The sequence below is a fragment of the Oncorhynchus tshawytscha genome, linkage group LG08 (genome assembly GCF_018296145.1).
Source record: "Oncorhynchus tshawytscha isolate Ot180627B linkage group LG08, Otsh_v2.0, whole genome shotgun sequence".
Classification (NCBI taxonomy): domain Eukaryota; kingdom Metazoa; phylum Chordata; class Actinopteri; order Salmoniformes; family Salmonidae; genus Oncorhynchus; species Oncorhynchus tshawytscha.
The window spans coordinates 45,197,171-45,216,223 of record NC_056436.1 but is presented as its reverse complement, the minus strand read 5'-3'; the positions used below and the strand labels follow the sequence as shown (position 1 = coordinate 45,216,223).

General features: G+C 43.7%; 1 protein-coding gene across 1 annotated transcript in view; it reads right to left on the bottom strand.

The window, feature by feature from the left end:
* The window catches only part of ros1 (c-ros oncogene 1, receptor tyrosine kinase), a 145,800-nt gene that overhangs the window by 5,576 nt on the left and 121,171 nt on the right, over window positions 1-19,053 (bottom strand). The window contains exons 18-21 of the mRNA XM_024429697.2: window positions 18,340-18,404; window positions 17,876-18,005; window positions 12,104-12,201; window positions 5,967-6,059 (exon numbers count right to left, since the gene is read on the bottom strand). Coding sequence (XP_024285465.2) covers window positions 5,967-6,059; window positions 12,104-12,201; window positions 17,876-18,005; window positions 18,340-18,404 — 386 coding nt within the window. The remainder of the gene's footprint in view (window positions 1-5,966; window positions 6,060-12,103; window positions 12,202-17,875; window positions 18,006-18,339; window positions 18,405-19,053) is intronic.

The following is a 19,053-nucleotide window of genomic DNA, read 5'->3' as shown; positions in this document are numbered from 1 at the left end:
TGAAGAGACTCCTTCTGGTGGCATGTCTTGTAGGGTTTAGTTTATTAAGATCCCCAATAGCTACTGCACATGCAGCAGCTACTCTTCCTGGGGTCCACATAAAACTTACAAATACAGTGGGGCAAAAAAGTATTTAGTCAGCCACCAATTGTGCAAGTTCTCCCACTTAAAAAATGAGAGAGGCCTGTAATTTTCATCATAGGTACACTTCAACTATGACAGACGAAATGAGAAAAAGAAATCCAGAAAATCACATTGTAGGATTTTTAATGAATTTATTTGCAAATTATAGTGGAAAATAAGTATTTGGTCACCTACAAACAAGCAAGATTTCTGGCACTAACACAGACCTGTAACTTCTTATTTAAGAGGCTCCTCTGTCCTCCACTCGTTACCTGTATTAATGGAACCTCATTGAACTTGTTATCAGTATAAAAGACACCTGTCCACAACCTCAAACAGTCACACTCCAAACTCCACTATGGCCAAGACCAAAGAGCTGTCAAAGGACAGATGTTCTGGATTTTGTTTCTCATTTTGTCTGTCATAGGTGAAGTGTACCTGTGATGAAAATGACAGGTCTCTCTCATCTTTTTAAGTGGGATAACTTGCACAATTGGTGGCTGACTAAATACTTTTTTGCCCAACTGTAAATTACAAATAAAATAAGAGTTATATATAGGAAATACACCAAGAGACTATTAAGAGTTGAGGTCAGGGCTCTGTGCAGGCCAATCAAGTTCTTCCACACCAATCTCTACAAACCATTTCTGTATGGACCTCGCTTTGTGCACAGGGGCATTGTCATGCGGTAACAGGAAAGGGCCTTCCTCAAACTTTTGTACTTTTGCAAATAATTGTCTAGAATGTCATTGTGTGCTGTAGCGTTAAGATTTCCCTTCACTGGAACTAAGGGGCCTAGCCTGAACCATGAAAAACAGTCCCAGACCATTATTCCTCCTCCACCAAACTTTACAGTTGGCACTATGCATTGAGGCAGGTAGCATTCTGCTGGCATCCGCCAAACACAGATTCGTCCACCGGACTGCCAGATGGAGAAGCGTGATTCATCACTGCAGAGAAAGTGTTTCCACTGCTCCAGATTCCAATGGCGGCAAGCTTTATACCACTCCAGCCAATGCTTGGCATTGCGCATTGTGATCTTAGGCTTGTGTGCGGCTGCTCAGCCATGGAAACCCATTTCATGAAGCTCCCGACAAACAGTTGTTGTGCTGATGCTGCTCCACAGGCAGTTTGGAACTCGGTAGTGAGTGTTGCAACTGAGGACAGATGATTTTTACGAGCTAAGCACTTCAGCATTTGGCGGTCCCGTTCTGTGAGCTTGTGTGGCCTGTAACTTGAAGTGGAAACGCCTAGTCATTTCCACTTCAAAATAACAGCACTTACAGTTGACCAGCACAGCTCTAGCAGGACAGAAAATTGCTGAACTGACTTGTTGGAAAGGTGGCATTCTATGACGGTGCCACGTTGAAAGTCACTGAGCTCTTCAGTAAGGCCATTCTACTGCCAATGTTTGTCTATAAAGATTGCATGGCTGTGTGCTCAATTGTATACACCTGTCAGAAATGGGTATGGGTGAAATACCCAAACTCATTTGAAGGGGTATCCACATACTTTTGTATACACTGTATAGTGTACATATTAATATCCTTATATACAGTACAGTTAAATCAGATCTTTAGAAAGAGCAGAGGCGCTATGAAACAATGTTTTTTTTTCATTTAAACTTGCTTTTTGCCTAAGTAAACTCTGGTGGCAGAGCATTCAACGATGACATGGCTGTATGCATAACTGAGCGACGCATTAAGTCTGTTATTGGTTTGGGTACCATGAAGAAACACATAGTGGCATGTCTGGTGGGGTATCTATGTCTGTTTGAAGTGTATGCAAATACAGTTGAAGTCGGAAGTTTACATACACTTAGGTTGGAGTCATTAAAACTCGTTTTTCAACCACTCCACAAATTTCATGTTAACAAACTATAGCTTTGGCAAGTCGGTTACGACATCTACTTTGTGCATGACGCAAGTCATTTTCCAACAATTGTTTAAAGACAGATTATTTCACTTATAATTCACTGTATCACAATACCAGTGGGTCAGAAGTTTACATACACTAAGTTGACTGTGCCTTTAAACAGCTTGGAAAATTCCAGAAAATTATGTCATGGCTTTAGAAGCTTCTGATAGGCTAATTGACATCATTTGAGTCAATTGGAGGTGTACCTGTGGATGTATTTCAAGGCCTACCTTCAAACTCAGTGCCTCTTTGCTTGAAATCATGGGAAAATCAAAAGAAATCAGCCAAGACCTCAGGAAAAAGAATTTTAGACCTCCACAAGTCTGGTTCATCCTTGGGAGCAATATCTAAATGCCTGAAGATACCACGTTCATCTGTACAAACAATAGTACGCAAGTATAAACACCATGGGACCATGCAGCCGTCATACCGCTCAGGATGGAGACGCGTTTTGTCTCCTAGGGATGAACGTACTTTGGTGTGAAAACTGCGAATCAATCCCAGAACAACAGCAAAGGACCCTGTGAAGATGCTGGAGGAAACAGGTACAAAAGTATCTATATTCACAGTAAAATTAGTCCTATATCGACATAACCTGAAAGGCCGCTCAGCAAGGAAGAAGCCACTGCTCCAAAACCACCATAAAACAGACAGACTACGGTTTGCAACTGCAAAGATTGTACTTTTTGGAGAAATGTCCTCTGATTTGATGAAACAAAAATAGAACTGTTTGGCCATAATGACCATCATTATGTTTGGAGGAAAAAGGGGGATGCTCGCAATCTGAAGAACACCATCCCAACCGTGAAGCACGGGGGTGGCAGCATCACATAATAGATGACATCATGAGGATGGAAAAATTATGTGGATATATTAAAGCAACATCTCAAGACATCATTCAGGATGTTAAAGCTTGGTCGCAAATGGGTCTTCCAACTGGACAATGACCCCAAGCATACTTCCAAAGTTGTGGGAAAATGGCTTAAGGACAACAAAGTCAAGGTATTGGAGTGGCCATCACAAAGCCCTGACCTCAATCCTATAGATAATTTTTGGGCAGAAATGAAAAAGTGTGTGTGAGCAAGGAGGCCTACAAACCTTACTCAGTTACACCAGCTCTGTCAGGAGAAATGGGCCAAAATTCACCCAACTTATTGTGGGATGCTTTCTACCCGAAACGTTTGACCCAAGTTAAACAATTTAAAGGCAATGCTACCAAATACTAATGGAGTGTATGTAAACTTCTGTCCCATTGGGAATGTGATGAAAGAAATAAAAGCTGAAATAAATCATTCTCTCTACTATTATTCTGACATTTCACATTCTTAAAATAAAGTAGTGATCCTAACTGACCTAAGACAGGTCATTTTTACTAGGATTAAATGTCAGGAATTGTGAAAAAACGGAGTTTAAATGTATATGGCTAAGGTGTATGTAAACTTCCGACTTCAACTGTAGATTATATAAGTGGTTAGGCATTTTCAACACACAATTGTTTAAGACTAGAAGAGAAGTAGTCAATTTCTACTCAACCCTCAGTCATGAAAGACTATCATGCATGTTGCTTTGTTTTGAGCCAAGTGCAGTCTTTCTTTGCTGACCGTATTACTGGACAGTAAATCAAGATGCGACAAGATCAAAGCCTGAACAACTAGTACAGTTGATCTTTGTGTCTTTATAACAGACATACATCTCCCCATCTTCACAACAACTTTCTCAATATGACTTTACCATGATAACTGACCATCCAATGTTACTCCTATGAGTTCAGTTTCTTCAACTATGCTCAACTGCAGTTTAGGTTTAGGTGTAGAATGCTTTGAACCAAATACAATGCTTTGGGTTTTAGATGTATTTAAGACCAGTTTATTGCTAATTACCCATTCTGACACTGACTGTAACTCCTTGCTAAGAGTCTCAGTGCCTGTAGGTGCTGATGTGTAGACTGTGCAATCATCAGCATACATAGTAATTGTATCTTCTTGTAAGACAAGTGGCAAATAATTTGTAAAATAAAGAAGTGTAACGCCCCAAGGCATCGGCCCTGAGGGATGCCGCACTGTACATAGCTGATGTTAGAGAAGTTTCCATTGAAGAATACTCTGAGTTCTAATGGATAAGTAACTCTCCAAGTGTGTGATGGCAAGTTTGTTTTTTCAATAATAAATCATGATCAATAACATCAAGTTAATAACATCTAGTTCATTTTATCTTTGTTTTCATTTCAACAATTTACTATCTGCAAGGTGCTAGATGCCTTGCTTAAGATTGATGTAAAAGAAAATCAGCTGGAGCTGATATGCTTGATCCATTTTTGCTGCAGCTCTCTGCCCCTCTGATTGTTGAATTATTAATCCATATTTTTTACCTGAAAATTATATCTGGTTCGGATGGCGGCCAATGTACTTCCCCTTAACAAAGGTGGTGACACTTGTGACCTAAATAATTAAAACCCTATTTCTAAACTTTCTTGTCTAGCTATACTGTTAGAAGCCTTGATTTATTATCAGGTAAGATCTTACTTATCTTTGAAATGTATTCTAAATCTACATCAGTCGGGTTTTAGACCAGTACTATCTCTGCTGCATCCCTAGTTATAAATGATGTTATTAACTGTGTGGATAAAAGGCTGCATTGTGCTGCTCATCTTCATTGACCTGTCAAAGGCTTTCAATACTATTGATCACTCACTGCTAATTCAGAGGCTTTCCTCAATTGGCCTAGAGCAGGCTGCATATAACTGGTTTAAAAATGACTTGACAGATAGAACTCAAAGCATATCTACTAATGGTGTTAAATCAGTTTTCCTGGATATTACGAAAGTTGTCCCGCATGGGTCGGTTCTGGGTCTTTGTTAACTGTTTTCATTAACAATATCGACTTATCTGTAAAAAATATATATAAATAAGTACAGTACCTGCACTTGTATGCCGCTGACACTGTTGTGTATGCTATTGCCGCCACGGTTGGCCAGGCTCTATCTGAACTACAGTCTGCCTTCATTGTATTACAGAAAAACTTTATTGACCTGAAATTAGTAATGCATGCAGGTTAAACTAAGAATATATTGTTCTCTAGAGCGCATAAAAAGCTGTCTTTAATTAGCATATTGATGAGTTAGAAGCTGAGAATAAAAATTTGGCTTCTTCAATCGAAATAGAAGTGCCTCTCTCTAAATAGTAGAAAGCAGATTATTCAGTCAATGTTCCTATTGGTCCTAGACTATGACTGAAATTCACTTCATTAAAGCCGTCAGATACAGTTTATCATAGCGCACTGGGCTTTATTACGGGCAACAATTTTAGCATTCATCATTGCAATCTCTACCAGAAAGTTGGTTGGCACTTTTTGATGTCACGTCGGTTGATACATGGCTATGTTTTCAGTTATAAAGCCCTTTAACAAAACGTCCCACTGTACCAAACATCATTACTAAACTTTAGACATACGAGTTACCACATCTGGTCTGTGGCCTGAATGCAAAGCGCTATGTCTGGAGAAAACCAGCCACAGCTCATCGCCCATCTAACACCATCCCTACTGTGAAGCATGGTGGTGGCAGCATCATGCTATGGGGATGTTTTTCAGCTACAGGGACTGGGACACTGGTAAAGATAGAGGGAACAATGAATGGAGAAAAATACAGACCAATCCTTAATGAGAACCTGCTTCAGAGTGCAAACGACTTTAGACTGGGGCGAAGTTTTGGGACAGTCCCACTCTTTACATATTTTGTCATGTTTGGATAAAGGTGAAATGTAAATGAGAGAGTGCTGAAATAGTAGTAGGCCAGACTCGACCCATGCTTGCAGCAGTATATTGTACATGTGCTCGAGAGGCAGTAACCCAGACAGCCAGACCATCCCAGACCACAAAAGTATACCTTCATAGTCGCTGGGTTTAAAGAGTGTGTGTGACGGCAGTACCTGTAAATGTCCCTGGCCATTCCAAAGTCCCCTATCTTGGCCACTCTCCCCTGTCCTTTGGTGGTCAGCAGGCAGTTCCGAGCTGCAATGTCCCTGCAAAGTAACAAGACAAGAAGAACCTTACAGAGGTGAGTGTGTGTGTGTTCAAATCACATTTTATTGGTCACGAACACATATTTAGCAGATATTATTGCATATGTAGCAAAATGCTTGTGTTCTTAGCTCCAACAGTGCAGTCGTATCTAACAATACACACATCTCAAAGTAAAAGAATGGAATTACGAAAAATATAAGTGTTAGGATGAACAATGTCGGAGTGTCATTGACTAGAATACAGTAGAATACAGTATATACATATGAAATTAGTAAAACAGTTTGTAAACATTATTAAATTGACTAGTGTTCCACTATATAAGTGACCAGTAATTCAATGTATAAGTACAGTACATAGGGCAGCAGCCTCTAAGGTGCAGGGTTGAGTAACCGGGTGGTAGCCGGCTAGTGACAGTTTCTAACTTCAGGGCAGGGTACTGGGTGGAGGCCGGCTAGTGATGGCTATTTAACACTCTGATGGCCTTGCGATAGAAGCTGTTTTTCAGTGTCTCGGTCCCAGCTTTAATGCAACTGTACTGACCTCGCCATCTGTATGATAGCGGGGTGAACAGGCCGTGGCTCAAGTGGTTGATGTCCTTGATGATCTTGAAGGCCTTCCTGTGACATTGGGTACTGTAGGTGTCCTGGAAGGCAGGCAGTGTGCTGCCAGTGATGCGTTGGGCAAACCACACCACCCTCTGGAGAGCCCTCCGGTTGCTGGCGGTGCAGTTGCCATACCAGGCAGTGATATAGTGTGACAGGATGGATCTGTAATAGTTTGTGAGGTTCTTAGGGGCCAAACCGTATTTGCACCTTCTTCACCACACTGTCTGTGTAGGTAGACCATTTCAGATTTTCAGTGATGTGTACGCTGAGGAACTTGAAGCTTTTCACCTTCTCCCCTGCGGTCCTGTCGAGGTGAATCTATTATGGTGCCAGAGGAGGAGCCGGAGGAGATGGCTGCCGTATTACGACCTCCTAACCAATTGTGCTATTGTGTGTGTTTTTTCCAGTATTTGTAACTTATTTTGTACGTAATGTTTCTGCCACTATCTCTTATGGAGTGGCAGGTAGCCTAGTAGTTAGAGCATTGGGCCAGTAACCTAAAGGTTGCTAGATCGAATCCCCGAGCTGACAAGGTAAAAATCTGTCGTTCTGCCCTGAACAAGGCAGTTAACCCACTGTTCCTAGGCTGTCATTGTAATTAAGATTTTGTTCTTAACTGACTTGCCTAGTTAAATAAAGGTTACATTTTTTTTAAAGGAGGACAGCAGATAGAGTAAATTATTGTAAATATTTTTTTATCCTTTTTTTAAAGGGGTGGATCAGCTTTAATATTGTGGATAGATTGTTGCTTCCATCAATGCAACTGTCTCCATAATTTCCAATCCCCCATATATTTATATGCTGGCACTAAGACCGCACTCAAAAAGCTGTATAAGGCCATAAGCAAACAGGAAAACGCTCATCCAGAGGCGGCGCTCCTATTGGCCAGGGACTTTAATGCAGGGAAACTTAAATCCGTTTTACCTCATTTCTACCAGCATGTTAAATGTGCATCCAGAGGGGGAAAAAAACTCTAGACTACCTTTACTCCACACACAGATACGCATACAAAGCTCTCCCTTGCCCTCTATTTGGCAAATGTGACCATAATTATATCCTCCTGATACCTGCATACAAGCAAAAACTAAAGCAGGAAGCACCAGTGACTCGGACAATAAAGAAGTGGTCAGATGACACAGAAGCTAAACTACAGGACTGTTTTGCTAGCAGAGACTGAAATATGTTCCGGGATTCTTCCGATGGCATTGAGGAGTACACAGCATCAGTCACTAGCTTCATCAATTAGTGCATCGATGACGATGTCCTCACAGTGACCGTACATACATATCCCAACCAGAAGCCATGGATTACAGGCAAAATCCGCACTGAGCTAAAGGGTAAAACTGCTGCTTTCAAGGAGCGGGACCTTAACCCGAATGCTTATAAGAAATCCCGCTATGCCCTCCGATGAACCGTCAAACATGCAAAGCATCAATAGAGGACTAAGATCGAATTGTACTACACCGGCTCCGATACTCGTCGCATGTGGCAAGGCTTGCAAACTATTACAGACTACAAAGGGAAGCACAGCCGAGAGCTGCCCAGTTATACGAGCCTACCAGACGAGCTAAATTACTTCTATGCTCGATTCGAAGCTAGCAACACTGAAGCATGAGAGCATCAGCTGTTCCGGATGACTGTGTAATCACGCTCTCCGTAGCCGATGTAAGTAAGACCTTTAAACAGGTCAACATTCACAATTCCGCAGGGCCAGATGGATTACCAGGACGTGTACTCCGAGCATGTGCTGACCAACTGGCAAGTGTCTTCACTGACATTTTCAACCCTTCCCTGACTGAGTCTGCAATACCAACATGTTTCAAGCAGACCACCATAGTCCCTGTGCCCAAGATCACTAAGGTAAGCTGCCAAAATGACAACCGGCACGTAGCACTCACGTCTATAGCCATGAAGTGCTTTGAAAGGCAGGTCATGGCTCACAATTGACACCATTATCCCAGAAACCCTAAACCCTCTCCAATTTGCATACCGCACCAACAGATCCACAGACGATGCAATCTCTATTGTGATTGTCTCCACCCCCTCCAGGTGTCACTCATTTTCCCCACGTCGCTTGGTTTTTCTTTGTGGAGAAGAAGGACAAGACCCTGCGTCCGTGCATTGACTACCCGGGGCTTAATGATTTAACGATCAAGAATCGTTATCCCCTACCCCTCCTCTAATCGGCCTTCAAACCATTCCACGGAGCCACCATTTTTTCCAAACTGGACCTTCGGAATGCCTACCACCTGGTTTGGATACGCGAAGGAGATGAGTAGAAGACAGCCTTTAATACAGCCAGTGGACATTATGAGTACCAGGTCATGCCGTTTGGACTCACCAACGCCACCGCTGTTTTTCAGGCTCTAGTAAACGATGTGCTCCAGGACATGCTAAACCATTTCACGTTCGTTTACCTTGACAACATCCTGTTTTTTTCCCGGTCTGCCCAAGAACACGTTCTTCATGATAGACGAGTCGTTCAGCATCTCCTGGAGAACCAATTGGTTGTGAAGGCCGAGAAATGTGAGTTTCACCGCTCAACAATCTCCTATCTAGGATATGTCATCGCTGATGGAAATGTGCAAATGGATTAGGAAAAAGTGAAAGCAATGGTGGAGTGGCCTCAGCCTACGCCCAGGGTGCAGTTGCAACCTTTCCTGGGGTTCGCTAATTTCTACCGCCGTTTCATTCGGGGCTACAGAACTCCAGCGACCCCCCTCTCGGCACTCACCTCTCCCAAAGTACCGTTCACATGGTCTCCAGCGGTTGACAAAGCCTTTGTGGACCTGAAACATCAGTTCACCACAGCACCCATCCTCGTCCATCCGGATCCATCCCGTCAATTTGTGGTAGAGGTTGATGCTTGTGATGTTGGAGTGGGGGCCATCCTGTCCGGCAAAGAGGAACTATGATGTTGGCAACAGAGAACTCCTGACTGTCAAGTTGGAGCTGGAGGAGTGGAGGCATTGGCTGGAAGGAACAGCCCTTCCTGGTCTGGACAGACTATAAAACTGTGGAATATCTCAGTACAGCCAAGCTCCTTAACTCCAGGCAGGCCCGGTGGGCTTTATTTTTCACTAGATTCACTGCCTAGGGTCCAAAAATGTGAAGCCGGACGCCCTCTCCTGCATATACAGTTCCTCTGCCACACCCACGGTCTCCGAAACCATTCTCCCTACCTTATGCCTTGCTCCTTCATTGGATTGAAACCTTGGTTCGCAAGGCCCAACGTTCCCAGCCGGAACCTGAAGGGGGCCCAGCTAACCGGTTATTTGTTCCTAACTTAATCTGGTCCCGGGTCCTGGAATGGGCTCATTCCTCAAGGCTGACCTGTCATCCAGGTTCCCGTCGTACCCTAGCCTTCATCCGACAATGTTTCTGGTGGCCCACAGTGATTCCTGACATTTCTGCATTCATCACCTCGTGCTCAGAACAAGACTCCACAGCAAGCTCCTTTGGGCCTTCTTAAACCACTACCTGTCCCTCATCGTCCCTGGTCCATATATCTCTCTGGACTTTGTCACTGGGCTTCCTCCGTCGGATGACAACACTGTTATTCTGATGGTAGTGGATCGATTCTCCAAGGCCGCCCATTTCATCCCTATCCCCAAACTAATCTCTGCCAAGGAGACGACCCAGCTTATGGTGCAGCACATCTTCCCGATCCATGGACTCCCGGTGGACGTGGTCTCCGACCGGGGTCCTCAGTTCTCGTCTCAGTTCTCGTCGCATTCTGCACCCTTATTGGATCGTTGGCCCGCCTGTCCTCCAGATTTCATCCCCAATCCAACGGCCAGGCAGAGCGAGTAAACCAGGACCTAGAAACCACCCTGAGAAGCCTGGTCTCAACCAACCCCACTACCTGGAGCCGATAACTGGTCTGGGTGGAGTATGCCTGGAACACCCTTCCCTGTTCGGCCACAGGACTCTCTCCTTTTGAGTGCTCTTTGGGGTATCAACCTCCAGTCTTCCTGGAACAAGAGTAGGAGGTCAGTGTACCCTCGGCCCAGATGTTTGTCTGCTGCTGTCGACGTACCTGGAGAAGAGCTCAGGCGGCAATTCTCAAGACCAACTCCAGGTATCGTCGACAAGCGGATCGTCGTTGGACCCCTGCTCCCCGCTACCGCATAGGGTATTGCTTTCCACTCGGGACCTGCCCCTTCAGTTGGAGTCCCGCAAACTGTCCCCCATTGCATTGGTCCTTTTCCCATCCCCTTACCCTCCTTATTCACACTACCTTGTGTCTAGGATTAAGCCTGTGTCTCACAGTCCTTTGTCTTCTGTTTCTAAGCTCATCCCTCCCCCCTGGGTCATCGATGGCCAGCCAGAGTATACGGTGTGACGCCTCCTGAGGGTTCGACCACAGGGCAGGGTTTTGGGAGGGTTATGGTTATTTAATTTTTCTGGCACCACTCCGTCAGGGACCTCACCTCCTACCTGTTGGCTGTCTTGTCAGGCCTACTACTAATCAGGCCTACTCCTGTTGTGTTGACTGCAAACTTGATGATTGACTGCGTGGCCACGCAGTCATGGGTGAACAGGGAGTACAGGAGGGGTCTGAGCATGCACGCTTGTGGGGTCCCTGTGTTGAGGATCAGCATAGTGGAGGTATTGTTCCCTACCTTCACCACATGGGGGTGGCCCGTCAGCAAGTCCAGGACCCAGTTGCATAGGTCAGGGTTCAGACCCAGGGCACAAGCTTAATGATGAGCTTGGAGGATACTATAGTGTTGAAGGCTGAGCTTTAGTCAATAAACAACATTCTTACATTGCTATTCCTCTTGTCCAGATAGGGCAATGTGCAGGGTGACTGTGAATGTTTGTGAACGGGTGGTGTACCTAATAAACTGGCCGGTGCATGTGGACACCCATATGTTGTTGTAGTTTGAGAAAGTGTTTGCAACTGTTTGAGAGGGTGTGAATGTGGGGTCTGTGTCTTTTTGTGTTTGTGTGTGCGTGCGCACGTATGTGTGCTGGTATGTATAAGTGGTTAAAATGAGTTTGTGTGTGAGAAAGAGTATGTGTCTGTCACTGCATATTATGCTAGTTTGACTATATGTGAACACTATGTGCACACACTTACACTATAAATACACAATAGTATGTGGACACCCCTTCTAATTAATGGATTTGGATATTTCAGCCAGGTATATAAAATTGAGCACACAGCCATGCAATCTCCATAGACAAACATTAGCTGTAGAATGGCCTTACTGAAGAGCTCAGTGACTTTCAACATGGCACCGTCATAGGATGCCACCTTTCCAACAAGTCAGTTCGTCAAATTTCTGCCCTGCTGTTATAGCAGCAAATGGGGGACCAACTCCCTATTAAAGCCCATGATTTTGGAATGAGATGTTCGACAAGCAGGTGTCCACATACTTTTGGTCTTGTAGTGTAAGTCCATGTATGTTTTTCTACCATAGTAGGCCTACCGGTGTATAAACTGGTTCTCCTCCAGGTATTGGCATCCCTGTGCGATATCTCTGGCCACGTTGAGCAGGTCCACCATGGAGAGACTAGAGGGGTGCTCCTATAGAGACATACCAGACAGAGAGGGAGAGATCAGACTCATACATACAGAGAGACATATACAGAGATACAAACAGGTGGGCAGACAGACAGACGGATGTACTGAAGAGCAGAGCAGCCAAACTCTTTTGTTGTTCTTCTGTTAGCTTTCAGACTGAAATATTTTAATCTACTCAATAAAGTACTCCTACACTCAAAAAAAGAAGGTTATTGAGGGGTTCTTTGTCAGTGGTGACCCAGCTGAAGAAAACAGCGTACATTTCAAACTGGTCCATGCTGGTCTATTTTTAATTTTTAATTTATTTCACCTTTATTTGACCAGGTAGGCTAGTTGAGAAAAAGTTCTAATTCACAACTGCGACCTGGCCAAGATAAAGCAAAGCAGTTCGATACATACAACAACACAGAGTTACACATGGAATAAACAAACATACAGTCAATAATACAGTAGAAAAAAAGTATACAGTCGTGGCCAAAAGCAGGCATTTCATAAGTGTCAAAGGCTTTTACTGACAATTACATGAAGTTGATGCAAAGAGTCAATATTTGCAGTGTTGACCCTTCTTTTTCAAGACCTCTGCAGTCCGTTCTGGCATGCTGTCAATGAACTTCTGGGCCACATCATGACTGATGGCAGCCCATTCTTGCATAATCAATGCTTGAAGTTTATCAGAAATTGTAGGTTTTTGTTTGTCCACCCGCCTCTTGAGGATTGTCACAAGTTCTCAATGGGATTAAGGTCTGGGGAATTTCCTGGCCACGGATGCAAAATATCAATGTTTTGTTCCCCGAGCCACCTAGTTATCACTTTTGCCTTATGGCAAGGTGCTCCATCATGCTGGAAAAGGCATTGTTCGTCACCAAACAGTTCCTGGATGGTTGGGAGAAGTTGCTCTCGGAGGATGTGTTGGTACCATTCTTTATTCATGGCTGTGTTTTTAGGCAAAATTGTGAGTGAGCCCACTCCCTTGGCTGAGAAGCAACCCCACACATGAATGGTCTCAGGATGCTTTACTGGTGGCATGACACAGGACTGATGGTAGCGCTCACCTTGTCTTCTCCGGACAAGCTTTTTTCCGGATGCCCCAAACAATCGGAAAGGGGATTTATCAGAGAAAATAACTTTACCCCAGTCCTCAGCATTCCAATCCCTGTACCTTTTGCAGAATGTCAGTCTGTCCCTGATGTTTTTCCTGTAGAGAAGTGGCTTCTTTGCTGCCCTTCTTGACACTAAGCCATCCTCCAAAAGAATTCACCTCACTGTGTGTGCAGATGCAATCACACCTGCCTGCTGCCATTCCTGAGCAAGCTCTGTACTGGTGGTGCCCCGATCCCGCAGCTGAATCAACTTTAGGAGACGGTCCTGGAGCTTGCTGGACTTTCTTGGGCTCCCTGAAGCCTTCTTCACAACAATTGAACTGCTCTCCTTGAAGTTCTTGATGATCCGATAAATAGTTGATTTAGGTGCAATCTTACTGGCAGCCATATCCTTGCCTGTCAAGCCCTTTTTGTGCAAAGCAATGATGATGGCACGTGTTCACGTGCAGGTAACCATGGTTGACAGAGGAAGAACAATGGTTCCAATTATTATTCGATCTCAATCAGCATGACAGAGTGATCTCCAGCCTTGTCCTCATCAACACTCACACCTGTGTTAATGAGAGAATCACTGACATGTCAGCTGGTCCTTTTGTGGCAGGGCTGAAATGCAGTGGAAATGTTTTTGGGGGATTCAGTTGATTTGCATGGCAAAGAGGGACTTTGCAATTAATTGCATGTCATCTGATCACTCTTCAAAACATTCTGGAGTATATGCAAATTGCAATCATAACAAACTGAGGCAGCAGACTTTGTGAAAATTCATATTTGTTTCATTCTCAAAAATTCTGGCCACGATTGTATATACAGTGTGTGCAAATGAGGTAAGGCAATAAAATAGGCTATAGTGGCGAGGTAATAATGATATAGCAATTAAACAATGGAGTGATAGATGTGCAGAAGATGAATGTGCAAGTAGAGATACTGGGGTGCAAAGGAGCAAAATAAATAAAAAATACAGTATGGAGATGAAGTAGTTAGACGGGCTGCTCTGACAGCTGGTGCTTGAAGTTAGTGAGGAAGAAAAGAGTCTCGGGCTTCAGCGATTTTTGCAATTCGTTCCAGTCATTGGCAGCAGAGAACTGGAATGAAAGGCAAGCAAGCAAGTGTTGGTTTTGGGGATGACCAGTGAAATATACCTGCTGGAGCGCAGGCTACAGGTGGGAGTTGCCTTGGTGACCAGTGAACTGAGTTAAGGTTGGGCATTACCTAGCAAAGACTCATAGATGACCTGGAGCCAGTGGGTTTGGCAACGAATATGTAGTGTGGGCCAGCCAACAAGAGCATGCAGGTCGCAGTGGTGGGTAATATATGGGGCTTTGGTGACAAAACGGATGGCACTTTGATAGACTACATCCAGTTTGCTGAGTAGATTGTTGGGGGCTATTTTGTAAATTACATTGCTGAAGTCAAGGATCGGTAGGATAGTCAGTTTTAGGAGTGAAGGAGGCTTTGTTGCAGAATAGGAAGCCGATTCTAGATTTAATTTTGGATTGGAGATGCTTAATGTGAGTCTGGAAGGAGAGTTTACAGGCTAACCAGACACCTAGGTATTTGTAGTTGTCCACATATTCTAAGTCAGAACCGTCCAGAGTAGTTATGCTAGTCGGGCGGGAGAATGCGGGCAGCAATTGGTTGAAGAGCATGCACTTTGTTTTACTAGCATTTAGGAGCAGTTGGAGGCCACGGAAGGAGTGTTGTATGGCGTTGAAGCCTGTCTGGAGGTTAGATAGAACAGTGTCTAAAGAAGGGCCAGATGTATACAGAATGGTGTCGTCTGCATAGAGGTGGATCTGTGAATCACCAGCAGCAAGAGCGACATCATTGATATATATAGAGAAAAGAGTCGGCCCGAATATTTAACCCTTTGGCACCCCATAGAGACTGCCAGTGGTTCGGACAACAGGCCCTCCAATTTGACACCCTGAACTATATCTGAGAAGTAGTTGGTGAAGCAGGCGAGGCAGTCATTTGAGAAGACAAGGCTTATTGAGTCTGCCGATAAGAATGCGGTGATTGACTGAGTCAAAAGCCTTGGCCAGGTCGATGAAGACGGCTGCACAGTACTGTCTTTTATCGATGGCGGTTATGATATCGTTTAGGACCTTGAGCGTGGCTGAGGTGCACCCATGCCCAGCTCGGAAACCAGATTGCATAGTGGAGAAGGTACGGTGGATTCGAAGTGGTCGGTGATCTGTAACTTGGCTTTCAAAGATTTTAGAAAGGCAGGGCAGGATGGATATAGGTCTATAACAGTTTGGGTCTAGAGTGTCTGCCCCTTTGACGAGGGGGATGACCACGGCAGCTTTCCAATCTTTGGGAATCTCAGACGATACGAAAGAGAGGTTGAATAGGCTAGTAATAGAGGGTGCATCAATTTCGGCTGATAATTTTATAAGGACAGGGTCCAGATTATCGAGCCCAGCTGATTTGTAGGGATCCAGATTTTGCAGGTCTTTGAAAACATCAGCTGTCTGGATTTGGGTGAAGGAGAAGTGGGGGGTATCGCAGGTATCGCAAGTTGCGTATCGCAGGGGCTATTCAATGCTAATGCAGAACGCCACAGGATGTTTTGTGGTGGTCAAGGGCAGTCTGGGGTGAACCAAGGGCTATATCTGTTCTTAGTTCTACAGTTTTTGAATGGGGCATGCTTATTTAAGATGGAGAGGAAAGCACTTTTGAAGAGAAACCAGGCATCCTCTACTGACAGGAGGATGTTAAAAGTTCATTTGTGGAATTTCTTTCCTCCTTAATGCATTTGAGCCAATCAGTTGTTTTGTGACAAGATAGGGGTGATATACAGAATATAACCCTATTTGGTAAAAGACCAAGTCCATATTATGGCAAGAACAGCTCAAATAAGCAAGGAGAAACAACAGTCCATCATTACATGAAGGTCAGTCAATCTAGAAAATTTCAAGTGCAGTCATAAACCCATCAAGCGCTATGATGAAAGTGGCTCTCATGAGGACTGCCACAGGAAAGGAAGACCCAGGGTTACCTCTGCTGCAGAGGATAAGTTCATTAGAGTTAACTGCACCTCAGATTGCAGCCCGAAATAAATGCTTCACAGAGTTCAAGAAACAGACACATCTCAACATCAACTGTTCAGAGGAGATTGCGTTAATCAGGCCTTCATGGTCGAATTGCTGCACTACTAAAGGACAACAACTACAGAAATGATTTCACCGCAATCTGAGACGGTGTGTGGAAAATCCTTTTTTGCACTTTTTGAGGTGGAGCGACCCATGAGACCGATAACATTTTTAGTTGAGCTAGATTAGTAGCAGCAAGAGAAAGTATTGGGAAAAAATGGTGACAAAGTGGTTTCTGTAAGAATTACAGGGTGGGGGACAGTTACCTCGGGGCCTTACCCCACCCTTAAAGGTACCGACCAGTACCGGGTACGTTTTTAAAATGTAATTTCACGAGACAAGTCAGTTGAGAACATTCTTATTTTCAATAACAGCCTAGGAACAGGGGGTTAACTACCTTTTTCAGGGACAAAATGACAGATTTATACCTTGTCAGCTTGGGGATTTGATCTTGCAACCTCTTGGTTACTAGTTTAATAGTCTAACCACTAGGCTACCTGCCATACCAAACATTTTTTGACATAAGCGCATCTTTAGTATCCTATTACTATATAACTGTAGAACCTGTCATTGGTTCTACCTGGATCCAGAAGGTTCTGCATGAAAGGGTTATAAATGGAACTCAAAAGGGTTCCCCAATAGGGAGATATGACAAAATCCTGCAACCAGAGGGTTCTTCATGATAGGGTTCTTTGCAGAACGCAATTTGGTTCCCCTACAGGGACAAAACAAAGAACCTCACCATGGTTCCTTGTGTGAGGGTTCGATGTCGCACCCAAAAGGGTTCCCCCATAGGGACAAATTACAGAATGTCCGACTCTATTGGTTTGTATCTTTAAATTCAGGTCACTGGCAATTCAGTTCACTGGCAACCAAGAGTTTTGGAGTTCAAATCCTAAAATTGACCCCCAATTAATCAGAATACAGCAGCATACTGTCCCTTATAGCAATAATATCTTAATCCAGCTCCTAAAATGTACTGTATTTTCACGACATCCAGTAGCAGGGACATTTTTAACAGTGTAATGAAGAACCCTCTGGTTATAGCAGTGTAATGAAGAACCATACAGTATCATTGGCTATACAAAGAACCAATATAAAGAGGTTCTCCACAGCCCAAAAATGTGTTCCCCTGCAGGGACAAAATTAAGTACCTTTTGTTCGGTACTTACTAGTTTATCCTAATGATGGCAAGCAAAGACCCACAACCAAGAATAACAAAGAACACATTGTAGCTTGTGTATTTGGCCCTCTCTGTGCATGCATCTTCTTGTTATATTTTGGCAAATGTAGTCAAACACACTTTTCAAGATTTCAGAAATATCTGGTCCAAGGAACCATCTCCTGCTGTTGTGAGCGAGACACTTAGGGCAACATTTTCATGTCGCAAAAATACCTACGATGTGAACTAAAGTAATAATGCTATCAACTAACACACTGTTATAATTGAAATATACGGAACAAACAAGCAACTCAACTGACCAGTCTGGGCCGCGTCTCTCTCAGGAAACTCTTGAGGTCTCCTCCAGCCATCAATTCCAGTAGGATGAAGCGCGGCAGGGCCTGAAGACTCACCCCTATACACCGCACTATGTTCTGGTGGCTGAATTTACTGCAGAGGAAGAGACAGAGAAAAGAGTGGGGGAAGGAATAGGGAGAAAAGGGGGAGGGAGGATAGGGAATGGAGCAAGGAGAGAGGGGGAGGAAGGGAGGAGAGCCGGAAGGAGGGAAGAGAGAAGAAACATGGAGGAAGAAGGAGTAAAGAGAAAGTGATGGATGAGGAGGGGGGGGGAGGTGGGAGGAGTGGGTCAGAAATAAAAAGTTATTACATGGTTGTGGAAGAATGGTCTGCCATGGTAGGAGCATGTTTTTAATACTTCTTCATCCAAAAGCTTGTACGTGTGTGAGAGACTGTGTGTGAGTTTGTGTGTACGTGTGTGTGTTACCTGATAATGAGAGCCTCCATGAGAAAGTCGAGCTCATCCTGCTCAGAGCACACCTCAGGGAGTGTCTATGTTAGACGTACACAGAACATACAATGAGGTCATTCAGAAAGAACATAGACAATGTCTCACAGTACTAGGGAGCAATCTACACAATGGGGCTAATTTATCAACATATGCTAGACTGCTAAAGCAGTCATTTGGACTGCTCATGAATTAATTATTTTTACTACTCTGCCATTTTTAGTCATGCACCCCTAAATAAATCTACACTGAATGTACAAAACATGAATAACACCTACTATTTTTGACTGCTGTTATATCGACACTTATGTTCATTATAATTGCTTTTGTGCAGATTTTCACTATTTATCAAGCACACTTGGCACTTCTAATGATGTTTAGGCTACTGATGTTTTCATCATTTGACCGCACGTCTTGCTGACCGTGAGTCTTGGTGGTTGGGGTATTGTTTTTTTTGCAGATATAAAAATGTGCTGTTCCCACGTTCCAACACATGCTTTCATAGATGTAACAAAGACACTTGAAACACTTGAATTTGTGTTTTACATAAAGCCTACAGTAACATAAACTAATGACAATACTATTGTGTTATTTGAAATAGTTTTGTATTGTATTCTAATGTCACCTAAGACCTTCATAAACACAACCAAATGATTATTTTTGTGATAGCATATACAGTGCCTTGTAAAAGTT